At 37.1% G+C, this 16,919-nt stretch overlaps 1 protein-coding gene across 1 annotated transcript; it reads left to right on the top strand.

The window, feature by feature from the left end:
• Nucleotides 1-13,520: 13,520 nt before the first annotated feature.
• On the top strand, nt 13,521-15,167 carry LOC148880523 (ethylene-responsive transcription factor ERF105-like). The gene has a single exon (XM_088962445.1). It carries the CDS (start codon nt 13,832-13,834, stop codon nt 14,843-14,845), a length of 1,014 nt encoding a protein of 337 aa, XP_088818571.1. The 5' UTR covers nt 13,521-13,831; the 3' UTR covers nt 14,846-15,167.
• Nucleotides 15,168-16,919: the final 1,752 nt, after the last annotated feature.

Below are 16,919 nucleotides of genomic sequence, written 5' to 3'. Positions count from 1 at the left end.
TGGACAAAATCCCCCTACTGTTTACTGTGCCATTATGATGCCACGTAAGACTTTTGTTTTTTCAAAATGCTTAAACTACCCTTTTATGCTCCAAAATACCCTTTGCTTTTGCAATGGCATTCAGACCTCTATGCCTTAGAAAATGCAGAGCTCAAAGATGAAACCCTACAACATGACCGTCTTCAGTTTGGTTTTCGTAGTGATTCCAAAACTCTATAAATCGACCGACGGTAGGAGTCTTCAGTTCGAGAAAACAGAATATTCAAGGAATGAGGTGCAGGGGCTTCCTTGTATACCCTTGTTTAGGTCCTCGGAACTAGCACCATCCCCAGACCCAGCGGCTCCTGCAATCTTCTCCCATCTCATTGAAAATCTTTTTGAAATGCCTTGAGAGCATTGAGGAGAGAAATATCTTCTCTAGACCTCCAATTTGAACCCCTGCTTTCAATGGCTTGAATCCACTTGTCCAAAGTTTTATGCTACTTCAAAAACTGGGAGGACGAATCCTCACCACCTGTCCAAAGGTTTCTTCTCGAACATCGATTTCGTTGTCTTAATCACACTGTCCAACCCATGCGGCCTTCTAAAAGCCTCAACAATCAACTCTCGTTGTCTCCTCCATTTCTCATTTCTAAACTAAATTCATTGATTGCCATTTGCTTTTAGTAATTTATGAAGTTCTACATCAATATTGCGTATAACAATTTGTCTACTTATTCCTTGTTCATCCTTTATATATGCTTCAAAAAGAGAGAAACTGAACTGCTTTTAATTAAGCTTTGGTAATAAAATGAGGGTTGTCATTGCTACCGCCTACCGGAGTGTGTGAATTGATCATAGAGGGTTACAAGGAACCCATTCTGCAGTTAAAAACAAAAGATCAAACAACTTTTGAGTGTTCCATTTGCTTCACAAACTCTTACCCCATGTGAGTGGGAGTTAATGGATGGACTTGACAGGGAAGATTATCTTGTTGTTGTTGTTGATGGCACAAATATCCAACATACCATTGCACTGCTTCAATACCCTCTAGAAAGTAGTAGTAAAACCCAAGCAACTCCCACCATCTCGGTGCTCCAACGGGGTGCTTCGACATTTGTATCTTCAACAAATTGTAATTCTCATTGGTCCACTCCTTTTCTTCCTCAATCACAGATCCATTACCATAGGAAAAAGTAAAAAAGCAGATCTGTTTTAGTTCATGGCAGTAGGAACATCATTGAAGTTCCATAGATCAATGGAGTTCCTACCCATGGCGACATTCTAAATGGGATTTGATGTTGTGATTGGCTATTGCTCCACACCATCGTCTGCTATAGGCATGTTCAAAACATCTTCTGGGGTCTCCTCCTTTACTGTCACATGTTCAAAGCAGGCATCACCACCGTCGTGGTCGCTACCAAAAATCTCACCCAAGATTGCTTCCACTCCAATTTTACCTTCTCAAAGAAAAAATGGAACAAAATATGGTAAATCAATCCAAACTCAGCAATTGGCTCTTTCTTCACTAGAGACAACAGTTTGGTTTCGTAGGTGATTCTGAAACCTTGTAAATTGACCAACAGGAGGAGTTGAAGTCCTCAGTCTGGGTTTTTTTTCCAATGTTTTCATTTTCCTTCTCTTCTCCCAACCGATTTTCATCTCTTTGATTCCGTTTGGATTCAGAGCACTGGACCACCACTGCAACTCCTCTTGCCGGGATTTGCAGTGGTCACCAGAGATCTTTGTTGGAATTTGCATGAGTCATATTCTCTGGTGTGTTTTTCCAATGGTCACCATGTTACCTCTTTACTTAACGGAAGGGCAGTAAGGTCTTTTTACCTTTCCATCCATATTTAACTGGGTTGTCAATAGGTAATTTCTTAAATAGTAGGATAAGTAAGTTTGTGTTCATTTGCTAGCGTTTTAAGTATTTAACCCTTAAATATATAGGTTGGACCAACCCTAAACACAAAACCCAAGCCTATACCTAGAATTTCTGAGCTGGGTCGGGCCAAGATGATATATTCTAGTAAATGCTAAAATTGACTATTAAAATTTATATGTTAACAAATATTAAGACAACTTATTTTGATCTTATGAGAATCAAGGTATGTAAGTACACATTTAAAGAATTTATTTATAGTCATATATAGCTTGTGCTTATTGTTATTAAAATATTTTTAGTTTATTTGAGTTTCATGGTGTATACATGTGTATCTTTGTTTTTTGTCTGTATCTATACGTATCCAAAATATATTTTGATACATCTCTTAAAATTGTCTTTCTGATGCATTTAACATTTTTAATGCCTTAAACCTTATTTCATAGTTTTCTTAATAAATGTTATAAGTATTAAGATCATGTTTTAAATACTCAAATTGGTACTGGTAGAGAATAAAAAACTATTCGGGGAGCTCACCTAATAACTTAAATTTTATATTCAACAATTCTTTGAGACGGTATGAGAGCTTATTTGATCAAGTGATCTTGTATTTGATCATAATCGCCCCATTATAATTAATTAAATTTTATGGGTGAACCTGCATTTGTCTACATTTATAGTTTGATGAGCTTCCGTGTGAGAAGGCATGGTAGAGAATAATGATTATTTGAGAGGTACAACCTTGTAGATTTGGCTATCACGTTATATTGGTACTAACATTTTAAAAAATGATTCAGAACTGGAACTGTTCTGGCCACTGGTTTTTGGGTCGATAGTTTGACCATCCGGTCTGAATAGATGGCCCGTTCTGACAAAATAAATTAAAAAATAATTAAATTTTAAAAATGACCAAAAACCATTGAACATGTCAGATGGATTAATGGGTCGTTGATTGATTCAACGATTGAATTTGAGGTAAAACAGAAACTAATTGCTTGAACGATTCCTAGACCAAACGGTCTGGCCATTATATATCTCCCTATAAATAATAAATACAAGTAGGAGAGGTATTCCAAATGTACGGCGAAAACATACTTTGAAGTCAGTGTGAGGCGCAGATCCTGAATCATGTCGAGGGCCCATGACCGCAAAGCTCATGTAGAAGCTCCATGAAGGTCAACTCAAATCTTCTCCCAAGGTTCTGACTTGGACATAATAATCCAAACTCTAGAGAGTGTGGTTTCCATTACGTACATGCGGGCCACCAATATCATATCTGAACAACGATTAGGGTTAGAGTTGGTTGCGTTGAATCAGTAGATTTAACCGTGTCAAAATTCAAGTAGTCAGGTGACATTTTAATTTGGGTTGACAATGATTCCGAAACAATTGTCGAGTTGAATTGAAATGGTACATGCAACTGTGTCAAAAATAAAAAAAGTCGTCACACTAGAAAGGCAGAAACATGGCCAAGAGATTTTTAAGAGTCAACCCAAGAGATCGAATAGACCTACCTTAGCTTTCAGGAATTAAAATTACAAACGGACTTTTGGTTAATTCAACCTGGATCGTTGAGCAGATCCCAATTCCCTTGACGTTTTTGTGTTTATGTTGTTCTTGATTATTGACTTCACTAAAAGAATCAGATCCCAATTCCCTTGACGTTTTTGTGTTTAGGTTGTTCTTGATTATTGACTTCACTAAAAGAATGTAGATCTAATCCTAATCTACTGTGTTAGGGTGTTCAGTGAAAGCCAAAAAAATCAAACCGATGGGCTGGTTAATTGATTGGTTTCAGTTTATAGTTTTTCAAAACTTGATGGTATCAATTCGGTTTTATCCCTACTGAGCTCCTTCCTCCTTCCTAATTCGATATTAAGGGTCTGTTTGGTTCATACTGGGAATCAGAACTATTAAGAATGGTCTATTCCCCTCAGCTGTTTGGTTTAGTCTGAAATTGGAATCGGAACCAGAGTTGAATGGAATGGATTCTCATTTCCAGGGGAGGGGGAGGGAATGGCCACTCCCTCATATTAGAGAATGTCATTCTGACAGGAATGAGAATCAAAATGGATTCTGATTCCGCCCAACCAAACAGTTGGAATCACAATGGACTATTTTGATTCCAATTCAGGATTCCTATTCCCGCAAACCGATTGGACCCTAAGATATTTGTATTGTAATCCGATGAATTATACACATAGATTCTTTCATTCCTAAAATTTCCAAAAATGGGCTTCATGCTAAATTGTCCCTAAATAAGATATGAAATACCGCTAGAAATCCTTTAAGAGAAGAAGGATATCAAACTTCCAAGTTAGAATTCAATGAAACGAAGTTAAAAGATATGATTTTTTTTTTCTGTGCATGGTTATTTCCAAAAAAAAATTTGCAGAAGACTGCAATGGTCAAAGAATAGAGTTGATGAATTGTCTTCTTAGGCTATGTTTGGTTTGATGGGAAAGGTAAGGAAATGAAGGGAAACCTATACAAGGTTTATAATGGTTTCTTTACTTTTCCTTTCCTTTCCCTACTTTTTACTTCAAGCCAAATACAATTGAACACGAAAATTCGAAAAGGAAAATTTTACATAAGAAATTGAGAAAGGGCATTCCAAGAGAAAACTGACATAATCGGACTCCAATTGAACACTTGTTGGCAAATCATATAGGTATGTGTGGATAGAAAAAAACATAGAAATCAGAACAAATCCAAAATAGGCATATGAGAGTTGAAATGATCCCCCCACAAGATAGTTTCCCACAACGTTCCATAGCACATCCCCGCCGTGTATTGGGAACATCTCCCGATGATGCCTCATCATTTCTGATATTATCATCGGGAGATATTCCCAATACACGGAATGGATGTTCTGTGGCATGTTGTGGGAAACTATCTTGTGAGGGGCTGATTTGAACTCGGCATATGAGGAATTTAAAAGGACATATTTACTTCATTGACAAAGAGAGAGGGGGTGTGAAGCTCTGCCGGTCCGGTTTCTACCACACCACATGGCATTTGAGAATGTTGCCCTGGCTTGGGATGATTTCCTAAAGAGTTCACATTTTCGCCCCATACAGCGCATCCCCGCCGTGTATTGGGAATATCTCCCAATGATAATACCAGAACCGATGATGTCATTATCGGGAGATGTTCCTAATACACGACGGGAATGTTCTATAGGGCGGAGATGTGAACTCTTGCCTGAATGCCTTCATAACATCGTTGAAGGAGGAGAGGAAGAACCGAAGAAGGGACCTTAGGCCATGAAAGGCTTCCATGGAATGAAGAGATGAGAAAGTGGTTGTTGAATGAGAGAGACATAACCAACCTCTTGGTGATCTAGGTCTCCAATCCCCCCCCCCCCTCCCCACAACACACACCTAAATGTGTTCTATATATTCACCCTCATTTATAGAATGGGGAGAAAATAAATGTCCCTTTGTGCACCCCCTCCCCACAAATACTGTAAAAAATATTATTTTATTCTATGTATGGCTAATGGCATGCTGTCATGTCAGCCATATCAGTGATGGGATCCCCAACCTTTGCACTTGTATAAGATGGGGAAGCCATGGCATCCCAACACTCGTCCAACCGCTCTTCATCATGTGCACTAAACTTTTGAGGCATGTCTCCCCGACCTCCAAACCAATTTCTCATGTAAAAAGGTAGGCAAGTAGACACAACTGCACCAACAAGAATAGAGCTTCCACCATGGGTTATTGGGTAACCAGGTTGAGAATGTATATGTCTATGATGTATGAGCCTATGTGGGGCAGGTCTAGGGCACATGAGCCCAAGTTACCATGTTAACTAAGACCCCTGGGCCAAAGGGTTTTGGTCAAGGTGGGTCTTTCAGTCGAAGTAGGATCTAACCTCAGGGCTCGGTTTGACTCCAGGTTCACATATGCAGGGTGCATAACCTCTACTTTGTTTTGTTATGATACTATCCTATTAAACACCTAGTTGGAAATGTATTCAAATGACAAGAGGACAGAAGCGTTTCAAATTAGTAGAGGAAGCTGAGCTTTTTGCTATACATCAAGGAATCCATCAAGTGATTCAACTAGGCAAAAGGAATATCTTAGTTTGCTCGAATTCTCAACTGGCTGTTCATGCACTTCAAGGAAAGTTTCCCTACATTGGTCATCTTTGAAACTGCTTAGTGAACAAAAAACTTATTTCAGTCTTTTCAATCTGTTCAATGTTTAGTTATTAATAGGAAATATAACATCCCTGCTCATCAAATTGCACGCATGAGTAAACATACTCTGTAGGATCATTTTTTGTTAGAAACTTATCCTCCTGCTATATATGATATAAGGAACTTTGAAATTTGTTCTTTTGTTTAATATATTGATTTTATCTTTCAAAAAAAATACCGAGAAGCATTCATGCAAGCAAAAAAAAAAAAAAAAAGTGTGTTTTATTGTTTTCTTCTGCTTGTGATGTTATTAATTTTATTATACTTGAGCATTTGTTGGATTATGTCTTTGCATTCCTTATTGATGATGAGTGCACAAGTCAGTCCAGTTGGGAAGCGTCACACAGAACTCAGCATTTCGGATTACTAAATGAAACAATTGTCTTTAAGATGGTTTATCCCCCCCTATTAAGGCCGTGTTTGGGAGTGCTTATTCAAATAAGTACTTATAAGCATTTGGCACTCAATTTTTCAAGTGGTTACTTTAAAAAATAAGTACTACTTTCATATTGGGCATTTGGTAGTCTTTTTCTCTAATAAGCACTTAAATAAGCATTTGTGACTTTTTCTCCTTCATTTTTTTTTTTTAAATTTCAAAATATATCATTATGAAAGTGCTTTTATTGAATTACTTTTATAGAATACTTATAAAAGTACTTTTACGAAATCATTTTATAAAAGAAATTTTATGAAAAGCATTTTTATAAAAGTATTTTTGTGAAAGTACTTTCATGAAAGCACTTTTATAAAAATATTTTATAAAATTCAACTAGGGATAATTTTATAACTGGAAATTTTATTGTATAAGCACTTAAAAAAATCTGGAAATTTGGGCTTAAAAAATAATCCTTTATTTTTAAAATAAACACTTATTTTATGAATATTTCCCAAACACCAATAAATGCTTAATGATGTGGTCCCTGCCCAAATAAGCACTTATTTTTAAGCATTCTCAAACATGGCCTAAGAATGTCAAGCATGAAGCAAGTAAGGTTAGTAAAATAAGGCAAGTTTGACAATTCTTTTTGTAATGGTTTTCTAGGCTTCAACAAGCTTAAAAGATTGAAAATCATGTCTTTCTGCTTGGTAACCAAAATCTAGTAAGACCAATATGCGTGTGTGCAGAAAGACCTGAAGAAGATGGAAAACAACCAATTTCAAGAAGTTTTAAATGAATCTTTTTGGTCCTTTCGTGTGACAAATAACCATTAAATGCATTTTTAAAAACCTAATAGACCGAACTATTTGTCAAACGGTCTTCATCGTTAAAAACAAAACCCCAAAATTAAACTCAATATGTCTTTTAACCATCTGAACTGCTGAAAGATCTTTCCAAGAATACTTGTCAAATGACAAGTAATTCAGATCTTCATTTGGACATCATGCATCTGCTCGTGGTATTAATATTACACATCCTTGATCGAATCAGCACATTTTAAAGCAAAAATTAAAGTACCCATCACTTCTATACGATGGATTGTGTTTAAATTATAGTTACGTCCACTCTACATTGACTGGCCTGGTTTTTGCACCAGAACGAAAACCTACATCCCAATGACATTGAATTCTAGGAAAAGTGATTAGAGAGCAGTTGAGAATCAGAGCAGGTAATTCGGGGTTATCTCCAGGGTTGACACGGCCATCAAAACCGATTTTGCCGTGTTCCTGAATTGAGCTGGATGTTTGACATGGTTAATTCAAGTCTGAGAATTAATGAGATCTCATCTATGCTGTTGGAGAATTGTCAACCCGAAATAAATAAATGAATCGGAAACCAATCTTCCCTTTCCCGCGTCTGAAACACCCAACGGGCTCGTTCGTTGGGTCGCCGTAATTCCATTACACGGCTACGTATAGCCTTATCTCTACTATTCAACTCAGCTCAATAACGCATATGATATGTTCGAGAATTGTCAACTGAGACAAATTGTTCAACCCGGATTTCTAAGACTCTGACCGTGCTAGAAGCCTTGAGAGAGGTTCTGAGTTGACCTTGAGTGAGTTTGAGTTGAGCTCCCTCATAGCCATTGCCGTGGTCATGTCATGCGTGTTTGTCTCCGGGCTCAATTTGTTCTGTGGCATTAATTTTCCGGACCCATCGCTTGAACTGGACAAGTCTATCCTGACATATATATGATGATATATCTCTGACTTGATTTATTGACAAGAGAAGTTGAAATAATTTGCAAGTTTAGAAATTATAATTAGGGTTCGTTTGGCGTGTCTTTCTATGTGGCCTTTTGGTTATTTATAAGTTGTACAGACCAATTTTTTGTCTATTTTCGTTTGATGCATAAAAGATTTAGCTTCCAAAAGTTGGAACAATGAAAAGATACGGAAAACCCATTTTGGGTTGAATTTAAAAAGCTCTAAATGAAGCTTTTAGCATCTTTGGGATTTTATTCTTGCACGGAAAGATGTGCATCTGTCAAACATGCTTCAGACTGTTTAGATCTTCATGCAAAAGCTCAATACATTGTTTGACTAGCAAAACTATTAGAAGATCTTCCCAAAAAGACACACCAAATGGGCCCTTAGAAATAAGGAGCTATTAGCTTTATGAGCTGGTAAAAAGTTAATATACATAAGTACCCTGATATATATATATATATATATATATCTTTACAAACTTTATATAGGTTTTCTTACTTTCCCTTCCTTTCCCTACCTTTTCTTTCAAACCAAACACAACCTTATAATTAAGGCAGTGTTTGTTTGCAATGGTGAAAAAGTATGAAAGTGCAAATTAGTCAAATAAACAACCTTATAATTAATGGAGTATTGAACAATGGTTGCTTTTGTTTTTTAATACAAAAACAATTGCTCACGTCCAAGCGAAAAAAAAAAAAAGATAAATCAGAATATTTATTCATTCTTTTATTTTTATAGCAGTGCAAATGAAACTGTATCTATTCTTTTAAAACAACTGACCCATTTATGGTTCTTCAATTATAAATTTATAATAAAACAACCGACCCATTTATGGTCCTTCAAGCAATTCCAATTAGGTATGAAGTTGGAGATCCAATTTGGTCCTCACAAAATTGTATTCTCAACCTTTTGCATTTATACATTGGAAATATGTTTTTATTCATTGGGAGATATTTTCATTTCATAGATGCAATGGTAAAATCCGAATTCATGAATTTGGTTGAGGGTGAAGGCAGGATTGGGAATATTAAATAAAACTCGTCCAAGCCAATGATCCAGTAGTTGAGATGGTCAATCAACATCCTTCTAAAATAGAAGGTGTAAGATCAAATTCACATAACCACTAGCTCTGCGTGGTATGGTAAATGGGCCTCACATTCGCCCTGTTACCCTAACACAAACAATTACATATGGAAATGATAAATGTAAGGGATTGTTTGTTAATAGCTGAAGTTGTTGATTTGAAAGAATTTTCACTCTCTCTCTCTCTCTTTCTTTTTACGAATTGAAAAATTTATTACTTTATCTTTTTGTTGTTAAAATAATTTAATAATAATTAAGTTTTCATGGATAAAGTGGTCTGTCCAACTTTGGTTTTGGCCATTAAGAAAAATGCAACTTCCTTAAAATCTTATTCGCTAAAAGACAAAATAATAAACTTTTCACTTCAGCATCTTCAGCCGCTATCAAACAGTCCCTAAGGAGCCATTTGATAAGTGCTGAAGTTGTTAAACTAAACAACATTTTGCTTTTTAGTTGATAAAATAATTATACATATATAATTAATGGTCCACTTGGTTTGTGGGAATAAGGGTCTAGAATTAGAATTGGACTAACCACTTGGTTGGATGGAGTCGAATTTCATTAAGAATGGCATTCCTCCATTTGAGAAAATTAATGTTCATTCTTGATGGAGGATGATTTGACCCGACCTACAGAACGGTGTGACACGTGGACACTGATTCAGTACGAACAACGGCTCAGCATTGTAGCCTAGTGCGACTAAGTGACGGGCCCATAAAAGCAGTTCGCTACATCGTAGCTCACAAAAGGAGAAGCTCGCAACAACGCGAGCTCCGGGTTTCCCGAGCTACTTTTGAAGGGATACTCCGAGGCAACTTTAGCTCGTGAGCTAGAGGAACTAGCTCGCCCAAGCTCCCAAGCAGACAAGTCATCCCAAGGACCAATTCTGTTAAAGGTAATCCTGAAGTATTCCGAGCTCGCTACAAAGTAGCTCGGGGATGGGCCGCATGGGCACTCCTCAGGAAGTTTTTCCTAGACAGGAACACACCGATCCGCCTATAGATACCCCAAGGTAAAGACACCTTGGACCAGACAGCTCGGCTTGCCGCTTACGAGGTAGCCTGGCACAGGGTAGCTCGCGGGAGGGTAGTCCGACAGATCACAGGAAGACCTCCTGCCGACCACCATACCCGACAAATCTGGGAACAACATCCATATCCCTCGTCAGACAGCGTCGTGTCTGCCACCTTCAAAGGGTGCCTTACACTTGACAGGCATATACACTGCGGCGACAGCCCCGCGTGTGCCACCTCATCCCCGCCAATAACGGTTGCGACAGGCTGACAGTGGCGGTTATACCTGCCCTGTCAGAGGCCAGTGGGCCTGAGACAACGGATTTCTGTTATAAGGAGCTAGTATCAAGGAACGGAGGTATCATCTTCTACTCTGGCGCTATCTGCACTCTTAGCTCTCATATTCTCCTTGCTTCTCCTATAAAATACTAACTTAAGCATCGGAGTATTCCCACCGGACAAGCCCCTGAGGATTCTTCTTCTTCTCTATCTCAAGTAGCTTATAGGAGCCACGTAAGTGCCAGATAGGAGTGATCGGATCGCGCACCATCAATTCTCTTCTCTTCTTTAGAAATGAGAATTCCATTCCAACCTATTCCAATTCCCATCTCAACTAACCACTTTGTATAGGTTTTCATATCTTTTCTTTTCTTTCCCTACTTTTTCTTACAAACCAAACAGAGGGATTTTAATTTCATACCAAAGAGCAAACGAAATGGAGCAAAAAACTAGCAATCAACCCAACAAATGATTTGCCAATAATACGATGGAGCTCACACGACTTGCTCTTATCATTTTTTCATCCACTTCAGCAGTTAATCTGTTATGAATGCGATCCTCTAGCCACGTGTAAAAGCTTAGTCGTTAGGTTCATCGGTTTCGTACCGTAAAAGATACAGTAAAGGCAAAACCTCACAAGTCGCAATTTGATCAGTGAAATCCAGAATAATGCTGACTTACAGAGAGACAGAGAAGATGATAAGACATGGGACCACGCTTTTTTGAGGGGATTGGATAATTGGATTTGAGCGAGGGATAGACGTGACTCGTGAGATGTCAGAGGGTGGTAGGTGCATGGCACCAGCCAAGTTTCTAGGTCTGTTTGTTTTGCCTGGATCAATTCACAACAATTAATGGACCCCAGCACGCTCCAACTCGCAATGATAATTAATAGTGCCGACCCCCACCACCCAAAAAGTATATGCAACTTGTTGAGGCTGAAATCGGATGGGTTGGAGGCAAAATCATGTAATACGACAATGTTCTGTATTAATAAAATTCCCATTTAGTCCTCGCAGCCGTGTATTTAAAATCTGATTTTTGTGTATAGAATAATGGCTTGTTCTCTTTTTTCAATATGCCAATCAGCTGGTTGGTCAGCCTGTTAGTCGTAGTGGAGAGTTGGGATTAAATTCTGTCTACACCTAGGTTGGGAGATGGCCTACTCCCATTACCTAACCATAAAAAAAAAAAAAGTAACTTGTTTACTCATGATAGGTTGCTTGGCTATTAGCAGGACCCGTGCAAATGTACGAGATTTGTTAAGTCAAAGCTAAACAATAGAAATAGATAAGACGTATATATAATTGTTTTATATTTTAACTTTTTAATAAATAATTTGACTGAATTCCGCCTAAGTTGGTCTATTTTCTAGTATTTTCAACCAGCTTTGGCTTAGCAATTTTCCAACCCGGCCAAGTTAAGTCAGTTTTGGTTCGGTCATTTATAAACAAATCCAACCGACCCGACAATAGATATATATTAATATTTTATATTTTAAATAAAATTTTTTAATACGAGAAAGTGAAAAATTCTCATATTTCTTAATGTAAAATATTTTATATTATAAATTTATTTTTTTAATTTATTAAATTTAAATATTTAAATAATTTAAATAATTTGTTAAATACTTAAAATTTTTCATTTTTTTATTTTAAAGTTATTGTGCAATATTAAATGTTTTGTTATATAATTGTTTATCTATTTTTAGTGTTTTTTTGTTTAAGATATATAGTTATTGAAATATTTAAATAATATTTTATTTTTAATATTAAATTTTTATTATTTTAACAACATTTAAATTGATTAATTTTTAGAATTATAATTTATATTCTTACTACATAATTTCTTGATAAATTTTGTAAAAATATAGAACTATTAATAATATGAATCATATTAAATCTATTATAATTGATTTTGAGTTGTGAATAAATATTTTAAGGTTAGTATATAATTTCGATTATAATATTTAAATAATTCTAAAATTTTTTAATTGAAACTTTCTTTAGACAGATGTAGATAAAAAGTGGGGGAGAGGATAAATTAGGAGATAAATAGGTATTAGAGACAATTTAGGAGAAAGTGGGGGAAGTGGGGTGCCACTTGGCTAAATATTAGAAAAGCAAATCCCTCTTTCTTTATGATTGTTAGAAATTGTTAAGCCTATATTATTTTCTTATTGTTTTAATGGGTAATTATGTAAAATTAAAAAAATAAAAGATTCAAAAAAAAAGAAAAAATTAGGAAGGAGGGTTTGGAGTAAGGAGAGGCATGGTGATGTAGGATGTCTTGCTATATATCTATAGATAAATACATTTTGTAGGAAGCAATCAAGCAACAAACAGAAAGAATTATTGAAGTAAGAAGTTTCAAATATAATCTTTTTGGACAAATGATGAATTCAAATTCTGTTGGTTGCTTGGGTTGCTTGTAAATTCAATTTCAAGGGGTGGAGAAAATGAAGAGGCCCGTTTGGGGCAGGCATGTTGTGAATACAGTGAATACAGGCATGAACACTTAATTGTTTCAGCTATTAATTAATTATCATTTTTCACAATTTTGACCTTATCAAGGAAACGGTGATGATGATTAATTAAATGTTATATGATTATATCAGCTAGCTATCCAACTTTCTCGTGAATTCTAATCAGCACCAGCAATAAATTATTATTTGTTTCAAATACATAGACTGGACAAAATCTAAGTTGGACTCAGACAAAACAAATGGTAATAAAAGAATGACACAAAGTCATAAATAAATAACTAATTATCATGTAATCACGTTTAATTAATACGTACTAATTAATTAGCAGGACGGAGGTTGGAATTGTATTTTATTCAAGTATTAGGTGCACTTTGGTAAAAAAATACTTTTTGGAAGTATCCTTGAAATAGGTCTTGTTTTGATCCTCACTCCTGACAAATAAAATAATTGCTAAATTTTTCATTTTCTGGAAAAGGGAAAAAAAACTGTATAATCATGCGAAAGAGAAGCGGATGCTTCGTTCCTGTATCTTGGAACCTCGTCTGAAAGAGTCGTCATTCCCAGACAAATTCTTCCTCACCTTTATATAACCTTCCTCCTCCTACACTCCCCTCATTCCACTCTCAGCTCTCCTTTCCATTTCCATTTCCAAATCTTCTTCTCCTCTCTGGTCTTCACTTTGTCTTCGCTCCTTCAAATCTTGGAAGAATTAATTAAGACAGCTTCGTTCGGTTCCAGCTAACTCTCTCATGGCGACCCCAGATGAAGCTTCGGCTCTCGACCTCATCCGAGAACATCTCTTCGGAGATTTCGCCTCCTTTGAATCCTTCTTGTGTGATTTCAACCCCAGAAGCAGCGGATTAGCTACCTCCCGAGAGAAGCCCAGTGTTGTGGTCTCTACGTCTGATTCTTTCTACTCCCACACTGCAATCTCTGACAGCCCGGTTTCCGGGTTTAGCAATGAAGCCTTTACCAGCTCTTTTCACTCTTCCATGTCTGAGCTACTGGTTTCAGAACCAGAGCTTGAAATCTCTGATTATCTCAAGATGAACGGGAATGACCAAGATGATCAGTTCTTTCAGTTTGAAGCCAAACCTCAAATTATCGACTTGACTACACCGAAAAGCCTCAGCTCCGACTCCAACTCCAGCTTCAACCAACGACGACCTTCGTTGAAGATTGATCTTCCTCCTGTAAAGAAACTCGAATGGTCCGGTTTCAACCAACCTGCTCAACCAGTTGTGACCGTTTCGAACCAAAAGCAAACAGATTCTGAGGAGAGGAAACACTACAGAGGCGTCAGGCAGCGCCCATGGGGGAAATTCGCGGCCGAAATCCGTGACCCCAACCGCCGAGGCTCTAGGGTCTGGCTTGGAACCTTCGACACCGCCGTTGAAGCTGCGAGAGCTTACGACCGTGCTGCCTTCAAGATGCGTGGGTGCAAAGCGATCCTCAACTTCCCTCTCGAGGCTGGCAAAGCAGTTGACCCGCCGACGACAAACATTTCCCGGAAGAGACGCCGAGAAACCGAAACAGAAGTGACCCAAGTCAAAGAACAAATACAGATGAAACCCATTAAAAGGGAGAGGTCGCCGGAGCCTGAAAACACCAAGGCCGCCGTTTCCACCGTTTGCCCATTAACACCTTCAAGTTGGACGTCCGTTTGGGAAAGCACGGACGTCAATGGAATCTTCAACGTTCCTCTACTATCTCCGTTATCTCCCCATCCTCCTCTAGGCTATCCACAACTTATGGTTATCTAAATGGTTTGACGTTGCCGGTAGCTAGTTTTACGGCCGGGCGTACTGTGTCAAATTGTGCCTAGCTGGGATTTATTAGGTATTTTGGATGTTGCTGTACATACACAGAGCTGCACGTTATACGTAGAAACGTATACGAATACGTTGCGTTTGACGAATATTTGTTTATTTATATATATATATATATATATATATATATATATATATATATATATTAGGTAATTGATCAAAACTACGATTGGCATTCAGATATCGCTTTCAATTTTGTAAATTTGTGGTCTTTGGCTCGATAAAATATGAAGGTTGATAACTACAAAACCCTAAATATTTCTTGAATTTTTCTATTTTTCCGGCTGAGACAGTAGACTGGATCGAGTCTTGTTGCTTGGTTTGAATTTGTTTTTCAATTCATTGGATTGGCTGAAATAAATAAATGAAGAAAAAAAAAAGACTGTTTTACTTAAGTCCTTCAGTCTTCATCTCTGTCTGTAACAGGAGAAGCTGTATTTCATTCGGTGACTTTTATTGCAGTGTAGTAGCTAGAACATGAACATCCAGAACAACTAGCTATAGGTAGCTAGTTAGGTTGAAACCGAAGACTGAGAATTCATTGGTTGAAAAAACCAGTGACCTGATCCGAAAAAATTCCGGCCAGCGGCTCAGGATCGGTTGAACTTTTTTATACCAAGCTATTAACATGGGGGCAGTATAATTTATCGATTCAAGCAACCCTTTTCGAGGTTGTTTAGAAGACTGCTGTATTACATGAATGTTTTTCTTTTCATAAATATTTGTTGATGAAATTCCCACATCAGAAAATATATTCTTGAACTGTATTTCGATTTTGAAAAGAAAAAGAAAAAAGTTGATTTTGTTTCAAAATACAAAATGCTGGTTTTTCAAACAAAAACAATTAAATTTTCTACTGCAAATATTATATGAATCAAGGAACATGATATTAAATAAGCAGGTTCGACCATGTTCCCAGAAATACATGATATCAGAGAAATATACAACCAATCAACTTGCATCATGAAAGTAGGTTAAGTGGGTTTTCACTAAAATTCAGGGGGGTTCATAATTTAAGCTGAACAAAATCAAGAAAAAAAAAAAAACTATTGAAATTTTAGAAACCGAAATAAGGACTTTTTACAAAATAAATGACCAAATTTGGTCATTTGACAAAATCGGTTATGCTTTTAAAATAATGACAAAAACCATGGTTTTCAAAACTGGATAGGAAAAACCGGGAACTGGTCAGATGACCGGTTTTTATTTTCTCCAAAACCAGAAATTTGCCCAAAACCGTTGATTTTGGTAAACAAATCGCTTAGCCGGGTGGTTAACTGTTCGAACGGTTTTGACCATTTTTTATTTTTAATTTCTTTTATTTTTTTGTCAGAATAGGCCGACCGTTCGATCCGATAACCGGACCCCTGACCGATTCAGTCTCTAAGTCCGTTTTAAAAACCATGACAAAAACAGTGAGTGGGACAAGAAAATCTTTTTTTTTACTAAATTATCCCTTTAAATTTGAGATGGTCGAAGTTACTGCTCATTGTCTTCCTCCGCCCGACATTTAGACAAAGAACTCACCAACACTCCTCTGACACTCGGACCTAAGCAGAAATTTAAAATAGAACTAACAAAAATGAGACGATTGCGTATATTACCCTCTGATCAGGAGCTACGGGATTAAGGGGAAGGTAACATTTAGGGGCGATCTCAGTTCGGGACTAATTTTTTGAAACCGAACCAAAGCAAACCGGTTAGCCAATTCACCGGCCAGCTAGTTGCCGTTAGAGGTGATTGGTGAATGGAGCGAAGATTTTTCATGAAATCTACTTTTGCCTTCTTTCTACGCAGCTTTTAAAAAGTTGGAAGTTGGAAACCCTAAAATTTGTCTTGACATGGCCGTTTGGATACTAAAAACTTTGTGCCGTCATGATTTGACCACGTAGCTGCAAGGTTCAATCTTTTGAATTCCCATGCCAAAACAATCAAAGCCTTTGTAAGTGTTAGTAACTAGGCGATGACTTCAACTGGGAGCCAAGTAGCCAACCCTTGGTTTAGGATT

This window comes from Nelumbo lutea, chromosome 1 (assembly GCF_056320005.1).
Source record: "Nelumbo lutea isolate HS-2025 chromosome 1, American lotus-T2T, whole genome shotgun sequence".
NCBI lineage: Eukaryota > Viridiplantae > Streptophyta > Magnoliopsida > Proteales > Nelumbonaceae > Nelumbo > Nelumbo lutea.
This window is presented reverse-complemented; position numbering and strand designations above follow the sequence as displayed.

What these genes read in the sequence shown, in the direction of transcription:
- LOC148880523 (XM_088962445.1), top strand. Translation starts at nt 13,832, where the DNA reads ATGGCGACCCCAGATGAAGCTTCGGCTCTCGACCTCATCCGAGAACAT.